We start from the raw sequence: 14,468 nt of genomic DNA, 5'->3' as shown, positions 1-14,468 counted from the left end.
AGATTGCAGAGAAGACTGGGATGGAGAGAGATTCCGTTCGGAGGCTCAACAAATGAAATGTTTCCACTTTGCTAAGTAGGTAGCCCAGGTGGAAGGCTTTCTGCTACCTAGCAAGACTTGTTGAACCTGTTCCAAGCAGGCCTGCTCGTCAGGGTTCAGACATGCAGCAAAACCATGCTGTCAGGTGCAAGAAGGTTTGGTTTGGGTGAAACAACAACTTGTGAAATCAAGTTCGGGAGGGGTGGGAGTGCAAGTGGAGCTGCTACTGAGAGGTCCAAAAGCATAACGAACCAATGCTGGCGTGGCCAAGCTGGAGCTAACAGGATAGCCTTTGCCTTGTCCCGTTTGATTTTTAAAATGTACTTGTGAACCAAAGGGATCAGTGGGAAGACATACAGAAGGCGGTCTGCCCATGAGGGCAGGAAGGCATTGAAGAGAGAGCCCATGCTGCACCTGTGCAATGAACATAACTGGTGGCATTTCCTGTTCTGTCTGGTGGCGAATAGGTCCAGCTGGGGAAACCTCCACTTCTGGAAGATAACTCTGGTGACCTCCGGGTGAAGAAACCACTTCTGGTGAGAGGAAAAGGATCTGCTGAGATGATCCGCCAGTGCATTTTGGGTTCCCAGGAAATACGATGCGTTGAGATGAATGGTGTGTTTCATGCAGAAGTGCCACAGACAGAGGGCTTCCTGGCTCAGGGCTGAAGATTGTTCTCCCTGTTTGTTGATGTAAAACACTGATGTGGTGTTATCCATCAAGACCTGCACCAGTTTGCTGGAGATCTGGGAAAGAAACACCTAGCAAGCCAAGTGTATTGCCTTGAGTTCCCTGTTTATATGCAGGGAGAGTTCTTACTGGGCCCAGACATCCAGAGTCCTGAGACTTTCAAGGTGGACTCCCCACTGCAATTCTGACGCATCAGAGATTAAGGTTACTGACAGATGAAGGGCGACAAAGGGTAACCCTTTCATTTCAGAGCCGGGGTCTCTTCACCAGGTCAGCGAAGCGAGGACCAGAGCCAGAATCATATCAAGTCCAATGGTGACTGCTCAAGGAGTAGACTGATGCCAGCCACTTCTGTAGGAGTCTGAGGCATAGCCTTGCATACCGCACCACTTAGGTACATGCTGCTATGTGACTCAACAATTTGAGGCAGACCCGAGCAGTCGTTAGTGGGTAGGTTGTGACCCTGGAAATCAGGTCAGGCATAACCTGGAAACAGGCTTCCGGCAGGGAGGCTTTGGCCTGGGTCATATCGAGCACTTTCCCAATGAACTCTATTCTCTGAACCAGGAACACAGTTGACTTCTGCTTGTTAATCAATAGCCCCAGCGCCTGGAAGGTGGCTTGAACCATATTGATGCTGTTCTGCACCTGAGCCTGCAACTGGCCTTTGATCAGCCAATCATTGAGGTATGGGTAGACTTGCACAACTCGACATCTGAAAAAGGCTGCTACCACTGTCATATACTTTGTGACTCAAGGGGTTGCCGATAGGCTGAGGGGAAGAGCAATGAATTGGTAATGGTGTTGATCCACTACAAAACTGAGGAATCTTCTGTGACCACAGGAGATAGAAATGTGAAAATACATGTCCTTTAAGCCAAGGGTTGTGTACCAGTCTCCTGGATCCAGGAAGGGAATGATGGAGGCCAGGGAGACCATGCGGAACATGTTTCTTCAGATATTTGTTAAGGCGACGCAAGTCCAGGATGGGCAGTAGACCTTGGCCTTTGGGATTAGGGAATATTAGGAATAAAACCCCTTCCCTCTCAAGTCTTGAGGAACTTCCTCTATGGCCCCCACATGTAGGAGGGCTTGCATGTCCTGGGCAAGAAGCTGCTTGTGAGAAGGGTCCCTGAAGAAGGATGGGGGTGTAGGGTAGGAGGGAGGGGTGAATGAAAATTGGAGGGTGTAACCCACTGTTACCATGCTCAGTACCCAATTGTCCCAGGTTATACATGACAGGAGGCCGCCCGTTGAATAAACCTTACAACCAAACAAGTCCAGTCTCTTGGCCTCTTTATTTATGGGGGTGGCACTCTGTTGCCCCTATCTGTCCAGCTCATTTGCTGCTGACACTACCAGGAACCCGGGTGAGGATGCGAGTAAAGGTATTCAAACCTGCTGACTGGGACATAGTATTTCTTCTCTGCCCTTTGTGAGGTGGCAGCCAGAGAAGAAGGAGTCTGCATGGTGTCCTGACCAGCCCCATCACCGTTTCATTAACGGGTAAAGCCACGCTTGAGGCAACCACTGCAGCCAGAATGTCAATCAGGCTGTGTATTGACTCCTTAAGCCCTCAACTTTCATGCCTAAGTTTGCTGAGACCCTTTTCAGGAGCTGCTCGTAGGCCCTGAAGTCGTCTTGTGGGAGCATGTTACTAGGCCTACGACCACCTTGTCCAGGGATGATGATGATGAGGTCTGTGCTGGGGATGGGGCTCCCTCCTCCTCTACCACCACCACATCCATTGGGGCCATTTCCTGGATGTCAGCACTGGGGTTGATACTGGAGTTGGGGTCTGGTGCTGGATGGGAAGAGGTGGTAACCTGCCTTTCTGACACCAAAGAGTATGAGTGGCGTAATAGGGGGCCCGGTACCAGGGGAAACTCCTAAGGATTCCAGTACTGCCACTGCATTGGCCAGTGGCCCGGTGCTGGCATTAGGGCTGGTACTGAAGTCAGATGTATAGGTTGGTAGGTTCTGGGAGGAGCAAAGGATTCCTCTTCTGACTCCAACAATGATTCTTTCCCTGGAGATCATGGTGGTGCACTACCATGACCGCTTCCACCTCCTGGTGGTGCTCAGGGACCAATGATGGGCCAGTGACTTCTGCATCGAGACCATGGAGGACTTGCCCCAGACAGTGCCGTGGTGGAGCTCACCACACCTTATTCCTTTTTGTCCCTGGTCACCTTGGCTGATGAGGGACTTTGAGGGATTGGTGGGATTGGGAAGGACGGCAGGTCCTTTGCCGCCTGGAAAGCCTCCAGGATCAAAGGGGCCAGCAGATGCCTGACACTGCGGCTGTTCCCATGAATCAGTGGTGGGTCACATACCAGACTCAGTGCTCTAGGTGGAGTTGGCGGAGCCATCAGAGGCTTGGAGGACAAGTGGCCTGATGTGGGTCTCGCTATGCCTGTTGATCCCCACTTGTCCCTATTCTGCACCAGAGAAGACCCTCTCTTGGTGCATTGTTTCTTATGCCTTTTCCTTGGCACCAGGGATGGAGAGCGGTGCCGGGAAGAGCACAGTGCCCGGGAATGCTCCACACAGATGTCGAGGTGCTTTGTGCCAAGTCAGAGCTGAGGGCTGCCTTCAGGAGAATGGCCTTTAGCGAATATCTCTATCTTTTCGTGTGCAAGGTCTGAAATCCCTGCAGATCTGGCACTTCGCTTTATCGTGAAACTCCCTCAGGCACTTTAGACAGCCACAGTAAGGGTCACTCACTGGCATTGGCTTATTGCACAAAGAACATGGTTTGAAACCTGGGGACTGAGGCATGCCCAGCCCCTGGGGTGAAAAGTCCCTTGACAACAAGGGCAACTACTAGCGCTACTATCTAGATACACTAGATCTAACTAAGAACTATGTATACTAACTATAATAACTATACAAATAGAAAGTCCAAACCACTGGGTGAAAAGTCTTGCAGCAGCAAGAAAGATCATTCCAGCAACTGTCACGGGTCGTAAGAAAGAACTGAGAGGGCGGTGATGGCAGCACCCCTTATATTGGTGCATACGTGCGGGGCTCCAGAGGGTGCTAGAGCCGGACTCGCAGATACCGAGGAAAAAATCTCTGGCAACTGTGCACGTGGTGCACGCACACCTAGCATGGAATGGACATGAACAACCACTCAAACAACAAGAGTTACAGAAAGGTTAGTAACTGTTTTTCCTTCTTCGAGTGCTGGCACATGTCCATTCCACTGTACGTGACTCCCATGCAGTTACACAGGAGATGGTATGTGTTGTGAATACATGATGTGATCCAAGATGAAATTCTCTGAGCAGAGATGGGGAGACCTTTCATCCTGTCAGCTACCGCTACAAACAATTGGGCAGATTTACAAAATGGTTTGGTCCTTTCTATCTAGAACGTTAGGGCATGTCTCATGTTGAAAGAGTGAAACTGCTGTTCTTCCCTATTTGCATGTGGTTTTGGGTAGAAAACTGGCAGGAAGATTGCCTGACTGCTATGAAAATGGGAAATCACCTTTGGGAGGAAGCTAGGGGAGAACATAGTTGCACCTTATCCTTCAAGAAGACTGTGTACAGAGATTCTGACATGAGAGTGTGAATCTCCAAGACCCTTCTAGCTGAAGTAACGACTGCTAAGAGAGCCACCTTCCAAGAAAGGTATATCAAGGGACACGCTGTCAACAGTTCAAATGCAGAGTCCATAAGTTTTGATAATACCAGGTGTAGGTCCCATGCAGGGATGGGTTCTCACACGTGGGGTTGCAGTCTTTCTAGGCCTTTTGAGGAAACAGATAGAAATCTCCTGTGAAAAAAAGGACTGATTAGCAACCTGAATGGAAAGCCAATGGGTTGGCGGAGCCCTTTTCTTGGAAGTCACTGAACAGGAGCGCCTTGAGTGGGGTCCCGGGATTGGGAGAAACCCCCAGGGGTTCCAAAAGGGCCACTGCATCAGCATAGGCCTCCAGTGACCACTAGGCCAAGCACTTGATGGCACTCCTGTGCTGGGATCCACGGCACAGCAGGGATGACTGGAGGAGTGGCGGGGTCAACTCCTTGTGTGAGAAGTATGATCCAACCTCTGACTCTGAAGTTGAGGAGTCTGTCTGGCGACCACGGAGGAGCGGTTCCCACTGGTGCCAGAGATCAGTACTGAGGTGGGGAAGTCTACGTTGAGGCTAGGATGGTCAGTTTCCCCTTAGATGGTACTATGGGCCTGGTATCGGATGGTAACTGGTGGCTACATGTTCTCTCCTGCCCGTCCCAATATCACCGACTCCTGTATTGCTGGTGACATGGGTACTGAAAATGCTAGCAGGTCCCTGGCAGCAGCAAATGCCTCTGGCATGGACGGCACTGCAATAGTGTTGGTACCATGATGTCCCTCGGGTAATGACAGTTCATCCGGTATCAGATTCAGTGGTGCCAGCATAAGGATTGGAGTCAATGGTACTGACTGCCGTGATGGCAAGGCAGAGGAGTGGCCTTATTTAGGTCACACTTAACTCTGCTCCCTGTGCCTGCCCCTTTGGTGTTGGGGAACATCTCCTCTCGACTGGCTGCTTCTTATGCCTCTTCCTCGGCACCAGGGATGGTGAATGGTTCTGGGACTCTCACACGGTGGGAGGAGCGCTCCTCACTGATGCCGAGATAGAGTCCACCTGATTCGGCTCTGAGGAAGGTCTCAGCGCCACCTCCACAAGCAGGAACTTTATCCTGGGTTCCTGGTCCTTCTTTGTATGGGGTTTAAAGTCCATGCAAATCTCACAGCAATGCCCAGCATGAGCCTCACCCAAGCATTTCAAGCAAGTAGACTGCGGATCACTCAGAGGCATAGCTTTGTTGCAGGAGAAACAGGCTTGGAGCCCGATGACAAAGGCATGCGTAGGCACCAGTTACAGATGAAACTCCACTAACTGACAGAGAAAAATAAACTGTACTAACAGACTAATTAACTATTTACAACTACTAACTATACACAAGTATCAGAAAAATGAAAACCACTGAGAATGCTTGCCACAGCAAAGAAAACAGCTCCAGTGACTGTCACAGACGCTAAGAACGAATTGAGGGAGTGCAGGGTCAGTTTGGCCTTTTATACTCACACTATGAGCGCATAACACCAGAGGGCGCCCAAGCCACCTGGACAGGTACCACTAAGGGAAAAATTACTGGCAACTATGCTCGAGGTGTGCACACACCTACCGTGGACTGGACATGTGCAAGCACTCGAAGAGGAATTCTGGCCAGTAATTATTGCATACATTCTAATTTCTTCAGTACTCTTCAAAAGGTTTCATTTAGTACATCTGATAATTAGTGGGATATGCACAAGTCATTTTCACAACCCCTATAAATGTTAATAAAATGATGGCTGGAGCTAATAGATTGCACTGAAGAAGCCCTATGTATTTTAAAAATTCTATCAATATTACCCTTTATAAGCCTACGCCCATCCATTTTTTATGTTAATTAACTCTCGTGCATATATGTTCCTTGCATTGTTGTATTATAATACTCTGAAGTCGGAACTATTACTCCACTACTCTTAGAAAAATGTTTACAGAGCAGTGATAGAGTATAGGGAGACACTATGTATTGTATTTGAAAGGAATTCCACCAATACTGAGATATTATTAAGGATAAGATTATGTCTCAGAAGTCACAGAAATCATGGATTCCGTGACTTTCAGAGACCGCCATGACATTTTCCGCTTCAGCCCTGGAGTGGCACAGGCTTCTGTGAATTTTTGTTTATTACCCGTGACCTGGTCCCTGACTTTTCCTAAAAATCACCATGACAAAACCTTAACCTTAGATATAATGCAGCTTTTCTTGAAAATTTGGGGGACAGCTTTATGTCCTTCACCCAGACTTAAATCTCATTTGCATAATGGGCCAGGATCTTCGGACATGTTGAAGAACCCTGTGGACGAGGAGCTGAGGGTGTTCAACATGTTGCAGCATTGAGCTCACATGCCTGCCCACTCCTCAGGACAAAGAATAAAGAATGGATGTTTGAAAATTTATTCTTTCTTGCTCTTTGCTATTCTTTCTCTAGTTTTGCATCCAACTGTTTTCAGGACAATGTGGAAGGACAGTGTGGCATAAGTACATCGATCTTATTATATATTGCTTCTAAGTTTCACTTAAAAATGGGGATGTCAGGAAACTTAGAACCAGATCCTGTTGGTGTAAGTCAGTGAAGCTCCACTGACTTCAGTCACCCTGCACTAATTTATACCAGCAAGGATCAGACCCTAAGTTTTCTGTATATTCACTTCATGGTTCCTGAATATTAATGTTACTGTGATTTTTGTGTTATTCTCTATCATATTATATTTATGACAATCTTCCATTAAAAGATAGCTTTTTTTTTTTTTATTTACCATATGATCTTACAAGGAAACATTCATTGTCTATTGTATTAATTCTTATACACTTCTAAAGTGTTTTTTGGTTTTTAAAAAAAACACTTTTGTTTAAACTCCTATTAAAGGGGCTTGGCTGGCTCAAGTTGACTGATACAGACCTCAGGCCCAGACTGATAGCAAAATGCCAGTACCACCAATTGTCTGTTCTATTGTCTAAATGAGATGAATTGGTGGTTTCAGTTCACTACACTTGGGTGGGGGGTCCACATCACAACTTGGCATTAATTGGCACATTCTTGGCAGTCTCAGCAAAGGCACTAAGAGCTGACTGGGAATAGATACTGGATAACCCTCTCATACCATACGGTCCCTCAAAAATAGGGTTGAGGCACACTGGTAGGGCAGTGTGGTGAAATTCGCACTGCCACTGCCTGTGCTGTACCTGTTCTGTGGACAAATAGAGGCCTTCAGTTTCCAGTGCTGTCAATCTGGCACCTTTCACGAGCACTACATTCACTTTAAAGAAAAAAAACTACAGTTAAAAAATACAAAGAAAATTAAAACAAAAATCTGAAGTTAAGTAACTCAGGTTGTGACCCAAATTGATAAAAGCAAGACATTTTTAAATTAAGGCTAATATTTTGCCAATGAGACTTCACTTCAACATGGACTTGCTCTTGTTGGTTTGTGTCACAACCCTAAAGTTACTTAAAATGGGACAAAGGCCAAGTAAGGCGAGATCCCAAATTTCACACATCTTAGAAGCTGCATAGTCTCATTCTCATTATAACTATGATATGTGCATTTTAATACTGATTATGTCTGTTCTGAATTCAATTGCATTTTAGAAAGCTATTCATATTGTAGATCCTATACCAAGTTTGTGCTCCATGACCCCAGGATTGCTAATTGAAAATTCAAAGAACTGTTTACATTTTGCTTGTAATCAAAAAAGAAAATACCTGTAATTGACCATTTAATGAGCTCAAGTCTTCTGCTTTCTTTTCCAATGACTGCACCCACACTTTTCTTTTTTGTCGACACCTTGAAGCAGCAGCACGGTTTCGCTCTAGAAACTTCCTTCTTTTTTCATCAGGATCTTCATTTGCTGCTCTTCTTCGACGACCTCCTGTATTTTGGGTTTGTGGTGTGGGCTGAGTTGGGGAAGCCTGAAGGAAACAAGAACACTGTCATAGTTCAGTGTAACACAACATAGAACTGAAATGTAAGGGTTTGATATACATGTATAAATGTACATATCTTTAGATAGGAAAGTATCAACAATTTGTGGTCTAATATTCAATATAGCTTTCAACTAAAGGAAACATTAAATATACATCTTAATTCTATGAATACTGACTAATGCTTTTCACTGCTCACTACTGTACTACATTTAATGTTCTGTCAGTATTTTAACCATGACCTCTAGTTTTCAGATTTGTAATCTTGCTGCAAAAATTCACTCCATTCTGACATTTGGCATACACAAGTAAGCCTGGAAGCAATAACTTTTTAGAATTTTTTTCAAACATTCTTTTGCCCATTTTAAAGTTACAGGAAGACTTTTTAACTTTTAAAAAACCCTTTAACTAAAAATGACTTTGTAAAATTTATCAAGTAATAACTTCATATAGTTTCTGCTTCTGGTGTTTTCCAAACACTTAGCATCCTAAAACTTAAATATACTTTGGATGTTGTGTAATATTTGCCCAACATGTAACTGCTTGTCACAAAGCATGGACTAAGGGAGCATGGACTAAGCACTGGTATTTACTGATCCTTAGAAGAGTAATTTCTTACCTGTTACTTTGGCTTTTCCAAGTCCCTCTATGCCAGCCCAGACATGGATAGGATCAAAGTAGTTAAAATGAAAATATCCTATTAGATCATACAGTCCATCCCCTACATGGGCAGAATATAGTTCCTAATAGAAGGACTACTGCATTACAGCTATACAACCTTGGATCTTCAAGTCTTATCAGCTGATAGGGAGGATAAAACTGCTCCTTGAATTAACTCTCCTCCTAAAGGGACCTGGCTGACTCTGCATGCTAAATACATCAAAGAAATCAATAAATAAAAATAAAATCTATTAATTTAAAATAAAAATCAGAGTACCAATCTTAACTCCAACAGCTCATGGTATGAAATCTAGACTGGTATAAAGGGACTTTGAGAAGTAAAATTACAGTTAAGAATTGACCATTTGTAAGTATTTCCCCATACTGATTAGATCAGGGGTGGCCAAACTTACTGACCCTTCGAGCTGCATACAACAATCTTCAGAATTTCAAGAGCTAGGGTGCACCTGCTGGGGCTTGGGAATTCAGCCCTGCGGTGGCGGGGTGGTGGGGATAGGGGCTTCAGCTCTGGGAGAGGGAGGGTCTCAGGGCTTCAGCACTGCAGGAGGTGTCTGCTGGAGCTTGGGGCTCCAGCCTTGCTCCTGCTGAAGCTCTGAGCCCCACAGGTGTGCCCCGAGATCCCCCTCCCCACTGGGCAGAAACCCTAAGTCCCATCACCTTGCTGCAGGGCAGAAGCTCCGCGCTCCCTCCCCCACATTCTGGTAGGTGGAGAATGGGTGGGATCATGGGGGGGAGGGGAAGCTACGCAAGCCGCACTTTGTAAAAGATCCGCATGTGGCTCGTGAGCTGCAGTTTGGCCACCCTTGGATTAGACTCTGAGAACTTTCACACTAGTACTTATTCACCAGATTATATATACCAGAAGAAAAAGTTTGACTGACTGAAAAAAATGATCTGTCTTCTCAGGGCAGCATCTACAGAGACTGTCACATCACAATTAACAACAGAAAAAGCACAGAAAGTCACTGATGTGGCAAACTTACACAGTCTCAATCCAAGAGGTAACCATTGCTCTCGTGGATAGACTCAGTAAGAAGAGTCTCTTTACCCTGGGCAGCATACACTTGCTTAACCTAGCCTCAAAACCAGTAGGGGACAAGATTTTCTAAAAAGGATGTTGGAAGTTCAGTGTGGCTTGATTTTCAAAAGTGCTGAGTGCCTAGCAACTCCCATTGCTGTCAGTGGTTGCTCAGCACTTTTGAAAATCAGGCCACTTATTTAGAAGCTTAAATGTGAATTTACACATCCATTTTTGAAAGTCTTGGCCAACAAATCTAAACCTTAAAAGCTGTTATGACTTTTTTGGCACTTCACAAAAAAAGTATGAAAGTATGTTGTTGTTCTTCAGTCAGTTTCATCAGACCTGACAGAACAAGGGGAGAACAACTTCCTGATCCCAAGTCAAAAGGAGAAATTATCTGTTGAAAAGAAATCAAGAACACACAGCCAGACTTTTTTAAATGGTCTCTTTTTGCACTAAACAAATTTTGTGACCAAAATTTGTAACATCCGAATCTTACAGTAGATTGCACTGACAGCGCATTCACCTCCAATTAATAAGCCTGCTACTAGTTGCAGGCACAAAAAGAGAGAAGGTTAAGAATCCTTTACAATTTTGGCCCTTAGTTACTATCTTGTTATGATGAAAGAACTGGTAAGGATATCTGTACAAAAGAGGGAGCTTCATCCTCAATTTTCTGGCTCAGCAGATGGCCATTATTAAAACAGCATTATGGTCAGAAATCTTCCTAAAACACTCCACAGAGGCTCTTTTCAAATCCCTGAGAAGATTTTCATGACAAAGCTGAAATCCCATGCAACTATACTATGAAAGTCTTTGCTTTAGTTTCTCAGAAGCCCTGAAAAACCAACCACCACCAGACCTCTAAAAGGAAATCCTCAGAAGAATACTCTAGTTTGGTTCTTAAGGCCCTACCAATTCCTGTATAAATCCTAAAGGGAATCGATGTTCAGGCCTTTATTCTGTGGATCCTTAAAAAGACTAACGTATGATGTTACTGTTCAAGAGATCCACTATCATGTGAGAAGGTTCCAGCCTTGTGCTACAGAGCCATGAAGTATCCCCAGGTAACAGAGAAGAGACATTCTATACATCTTTTCTTTGAAGGTCTAACTCTAATAGCTAGAGTTTGTCAACACTGGAGCAATGATATCTGAGGATAGGTATTTCATGCCAGTTTTTCAATTGGCAGAAATTCTACAGCTGGGAAAACAGACAGGAAGGAGAGAGATACAGGTAATCTGATTTTAAAGACACCATGGGAAAGAAACAATTATTAAACAGCCACAGGGACCAATTTCTGACAACCACTGTCCACAAAAATGTCATTTTCCAAGTGTAGACTAACCTAAAAAAGGAAGTTACCACCTGAAATATATTCAATAGGGTTACTTCCTGCATGTTTGTCTCTTTCTCCCCCACAAAAGGTGGGTGTGGTTCTGTTTTTACTGTGCTACTAAAAAACCTTCCCAGACCTTCCCAGGCTTCTCTGACCAGATGAAAGCAGATCAACAGCAACCCTTTGAGGTAAGAATTGGAGCTTCTGAATCCTTTTCCTATAATCAAGGGGACCAGATCTCTCCCCAACTCCTAACTGCACATCTATTCCCCTTCCCAATCTGACTCTTTGTTCCCACCCATTTTCATCCTATTCCCGCTTATCATCCCAACTAGCTCTCCCACCATCACCATTTTCACAACTCCCAGGAGAGCACAGTACACTAACTAAATTATGCATCTGAGGGCCTCATTTTTATATCAGTTAATAATAGCTCTTTCAAGTAAATGGTACCTTAGGCAGGAACCTGAAATGATTGGGAAATATTTATGACATTTAACATGAAATTAATACAATACCACACTAACCCAGTGTGCTACAGAAATCAGGTGGCCTTAGCTTCAGTGTACCAAACAGTACATAAAACCACCCTCCCTCTCTCCCCCCCAAACCAGTATTGATTCAGGACACACCTCAGAATCTTATTTTCAATATATAAAATAAAGGAATGAGGATCAGAGATTTTTACATAACAAAAAAAGGAGTTAGAAATAGATCTTGACTTTGTTGTCATACCGGTGTTTCTGTAGTTGATGTAGCAGGCTGTTGTAATGACTGTGGTCGGGCTTCCTCTGACTGAGTCCTAATCAATCCACTAGCATGCCCCTTGGCAGTATCTCCATTTGTGACCTGAGGATGCTGCTGGGTCAAGGCAGCTTTCAACCTCTGAAAGTAAAGAAAGAAAATATTCCTTCACATTTTTCTTAATGGAAGATACTGTGATGGTAACTTACATTTAAATAATAGCTATTGCAGTAGCACCGATATATTGCTAGCTGCTTTCTAAACATACACAATGAACTCACACTTTAAGGAAAGAAACATACAATGGGTGCAGAAGGATAAAAGTTTTTTTTTTAAATTTCAACAGTCTAACGAGCCTTCTGCTAGCCATTAATAGTTGAAAATTGCTTGCAGTCATCCCGATAGAAATGAATGTTGAAAAGGAATATGAAGAAGTTAAAGGGTAATGGCTTTATGGACAAACTTAGGAAAGGCCTTCCACACACACAACATCACATGGAAGAAATGCAAAGAACAGTGTGGGAGAATTGAACAAACAGTGGTTGGTGCTAGTATCACTGATGGAGTGGAGTGGACAGTGTGATAAAGAAACAAGCATGGATAAATACACAGGGACAATAAACCCAGACACAGGAAATTTCTTTCAAAACCGAATTAAAAAACTTCTGGTGGGTTTATATCTTGTTTTGAATCATATTCTTTGCTCTAAGATGACATTTTGATGATGCATTAAACAACTGACATCTTTTAACTCAGATATGAAAGTTAACTAATGTTTACATAGTAATGTGAAAGGTAAAAATGCTATGCGTGGGCTAAATATTTTCAACAAAAATGGTTTACAAAAGCTTTTATATTAGCTTATTTATTAAGCAATCGCAAAAAATAGTAACTACAAACTATCTATATACAACTATTTCAAGAGCCACGGATGATTTAATATATAAACTATGTGCTATATTTTAAAGCTGATCTTATTGATTGTACTAGTCTATTTGATAATGAAGTTTAATGCTACTTGAAAATAAAAGCTATACTTTCACTATAAACCTGACCTTTACTGAAATGAATTAGAATTACAGCAGATTTTCAACTAAAGTTAACGCATTCTGTTTACAACAAGCTTGTATACCTATGTGGTATAAGGACAGATTTAGGTATCTTCAATGGCTATTTTAAGAGCTGTTTTTATTTTTCACAATAAGATTTTATTCAGTGTTATTAAACAATTTCCCGGAATATAAACTTTGTATGAGGATGCTTCTTTCCAGCAAGCAGTATTGTACTTAAAACTATCAATTTTATTAAAAATTAGATTAGTATACTTTTACAAGAGATTAACAAAGATTTTTTATTATATGACAGTCTAAAATGAATACAAATTCACAACTCCCTTGAATAATCTTTATTATTGCACATTGCTATCTTCTGCACAAACATACAAGAAAAAAAATCAATATTTATTATCCTCTTTTGAGTGCCACCAGGCTTACAGTGTACATTCAGCTCTCCTGTGTACCATAGCCAAAAGTGCACAAGAAAAGAGGTCATTAATTCAATAAAGGCAAAATGCAGAGATATTGATGAGTAAGGCAGAAGCATTCCCTGCTTCTCACCCCCGGAAGCCCCCGAAGATACTAGGAAGAACAGTGGAAAATGGGCTTGCCATACTTCTCTGACTATAAGCCTCCTCACTACCCAACAAGATTATGACCACGGTTTGCTTTCCAACATGGCTTTACCTAAGGGAAGTTGTGGGGACAAATGGGGACTCTCATGAATGCCTCTACAGGTCTTGATAAGCATCCAAAATTGTAGATGCTTAGCCAAAACCCAAATCTTACATGGCACTGAATTGAGATATTTGTATTTAAATAGCCTAAAATTCACATTCAGCTCTACAATACCTGGAGACTACTCGGAGTATAAGATATTACAGGCAAAACTGGCAGTTATGCCTATTGTTAAGGTTAGCACTTTCCATTATAAGTCCTTGTTTTCAGTTGCTTATAAATTTTGTCTAACTTTAATTGTTTGGGCTAGAATTTTCCATGCTCTCTTTCTCTAACTCAGACTGAATTTTTTGGAAAGTTTCAGAAAAAAGGTTTGCTAAATATGAGAATGAAGATTGACAAAACTATTTTCCCCTATGATAAATTTCTCTTTCCAGCAATTTCTTTGAAGAGCTCTGGGCACCTCCATGCATTGGAGCATAAACTTGAAATTTGGCAACAAGGATAGTCCTGGTATTAGAGAGGCGCCTTTTGCTGTTCCCAGAGAAGTCTATCCAGATCTGCACATGTTCAGCAGAGGTTGTTGGAGGCTTGCTGCTAAAGTCTCCAAATACTCCATTCTGAACTGGTATACCCCAGTTCCACAGAACTCCCTATATACCAACTGCACTAAGCATGCCCTCAGCCC

General features: G+C 43.2%; 1 protein-coding gene across 1 annotated transcript in view; it reads right to left on the bottom strand.

The window, feature by feature from the left end:
- ATF2 (activating transcription factor 2) overlaps positions 1–14,468 on the bottom strand; it is an 89,585-nt gene that overhangs the window by 20,372 nt on the left and 54,745 nt on the right. Inside the window, 2 exon segments of the mRNA XM_067549209.1 lie at positions 8,044–8,250; positions 12,039–12,188. Coding sequence (XP_067405310.1) covers positions 8,044–8,250; positions 12,039–12,188 — 357 coding nt within the window.

Source organism: Emydura macquarii, unplaced genomic scaffold (genome assembly GCF_026122565.2).
Source record: "Emydura macquarii macquarii isolate MOO-44397 ecotype Brisbane River unplaced genomic scaffold, CSIRO-AGI_Emac_v2 contig_1253, whole genome shotgun sequence".
Taxonomy (NCBI): Eukaryota; Metazoa; Chordata; order Testudines; family Chelidae; genus Emydura; species Emydura macquarii.
This window is presented reverse-complemented; position numbering and strand designations above follow the sequence as displayed.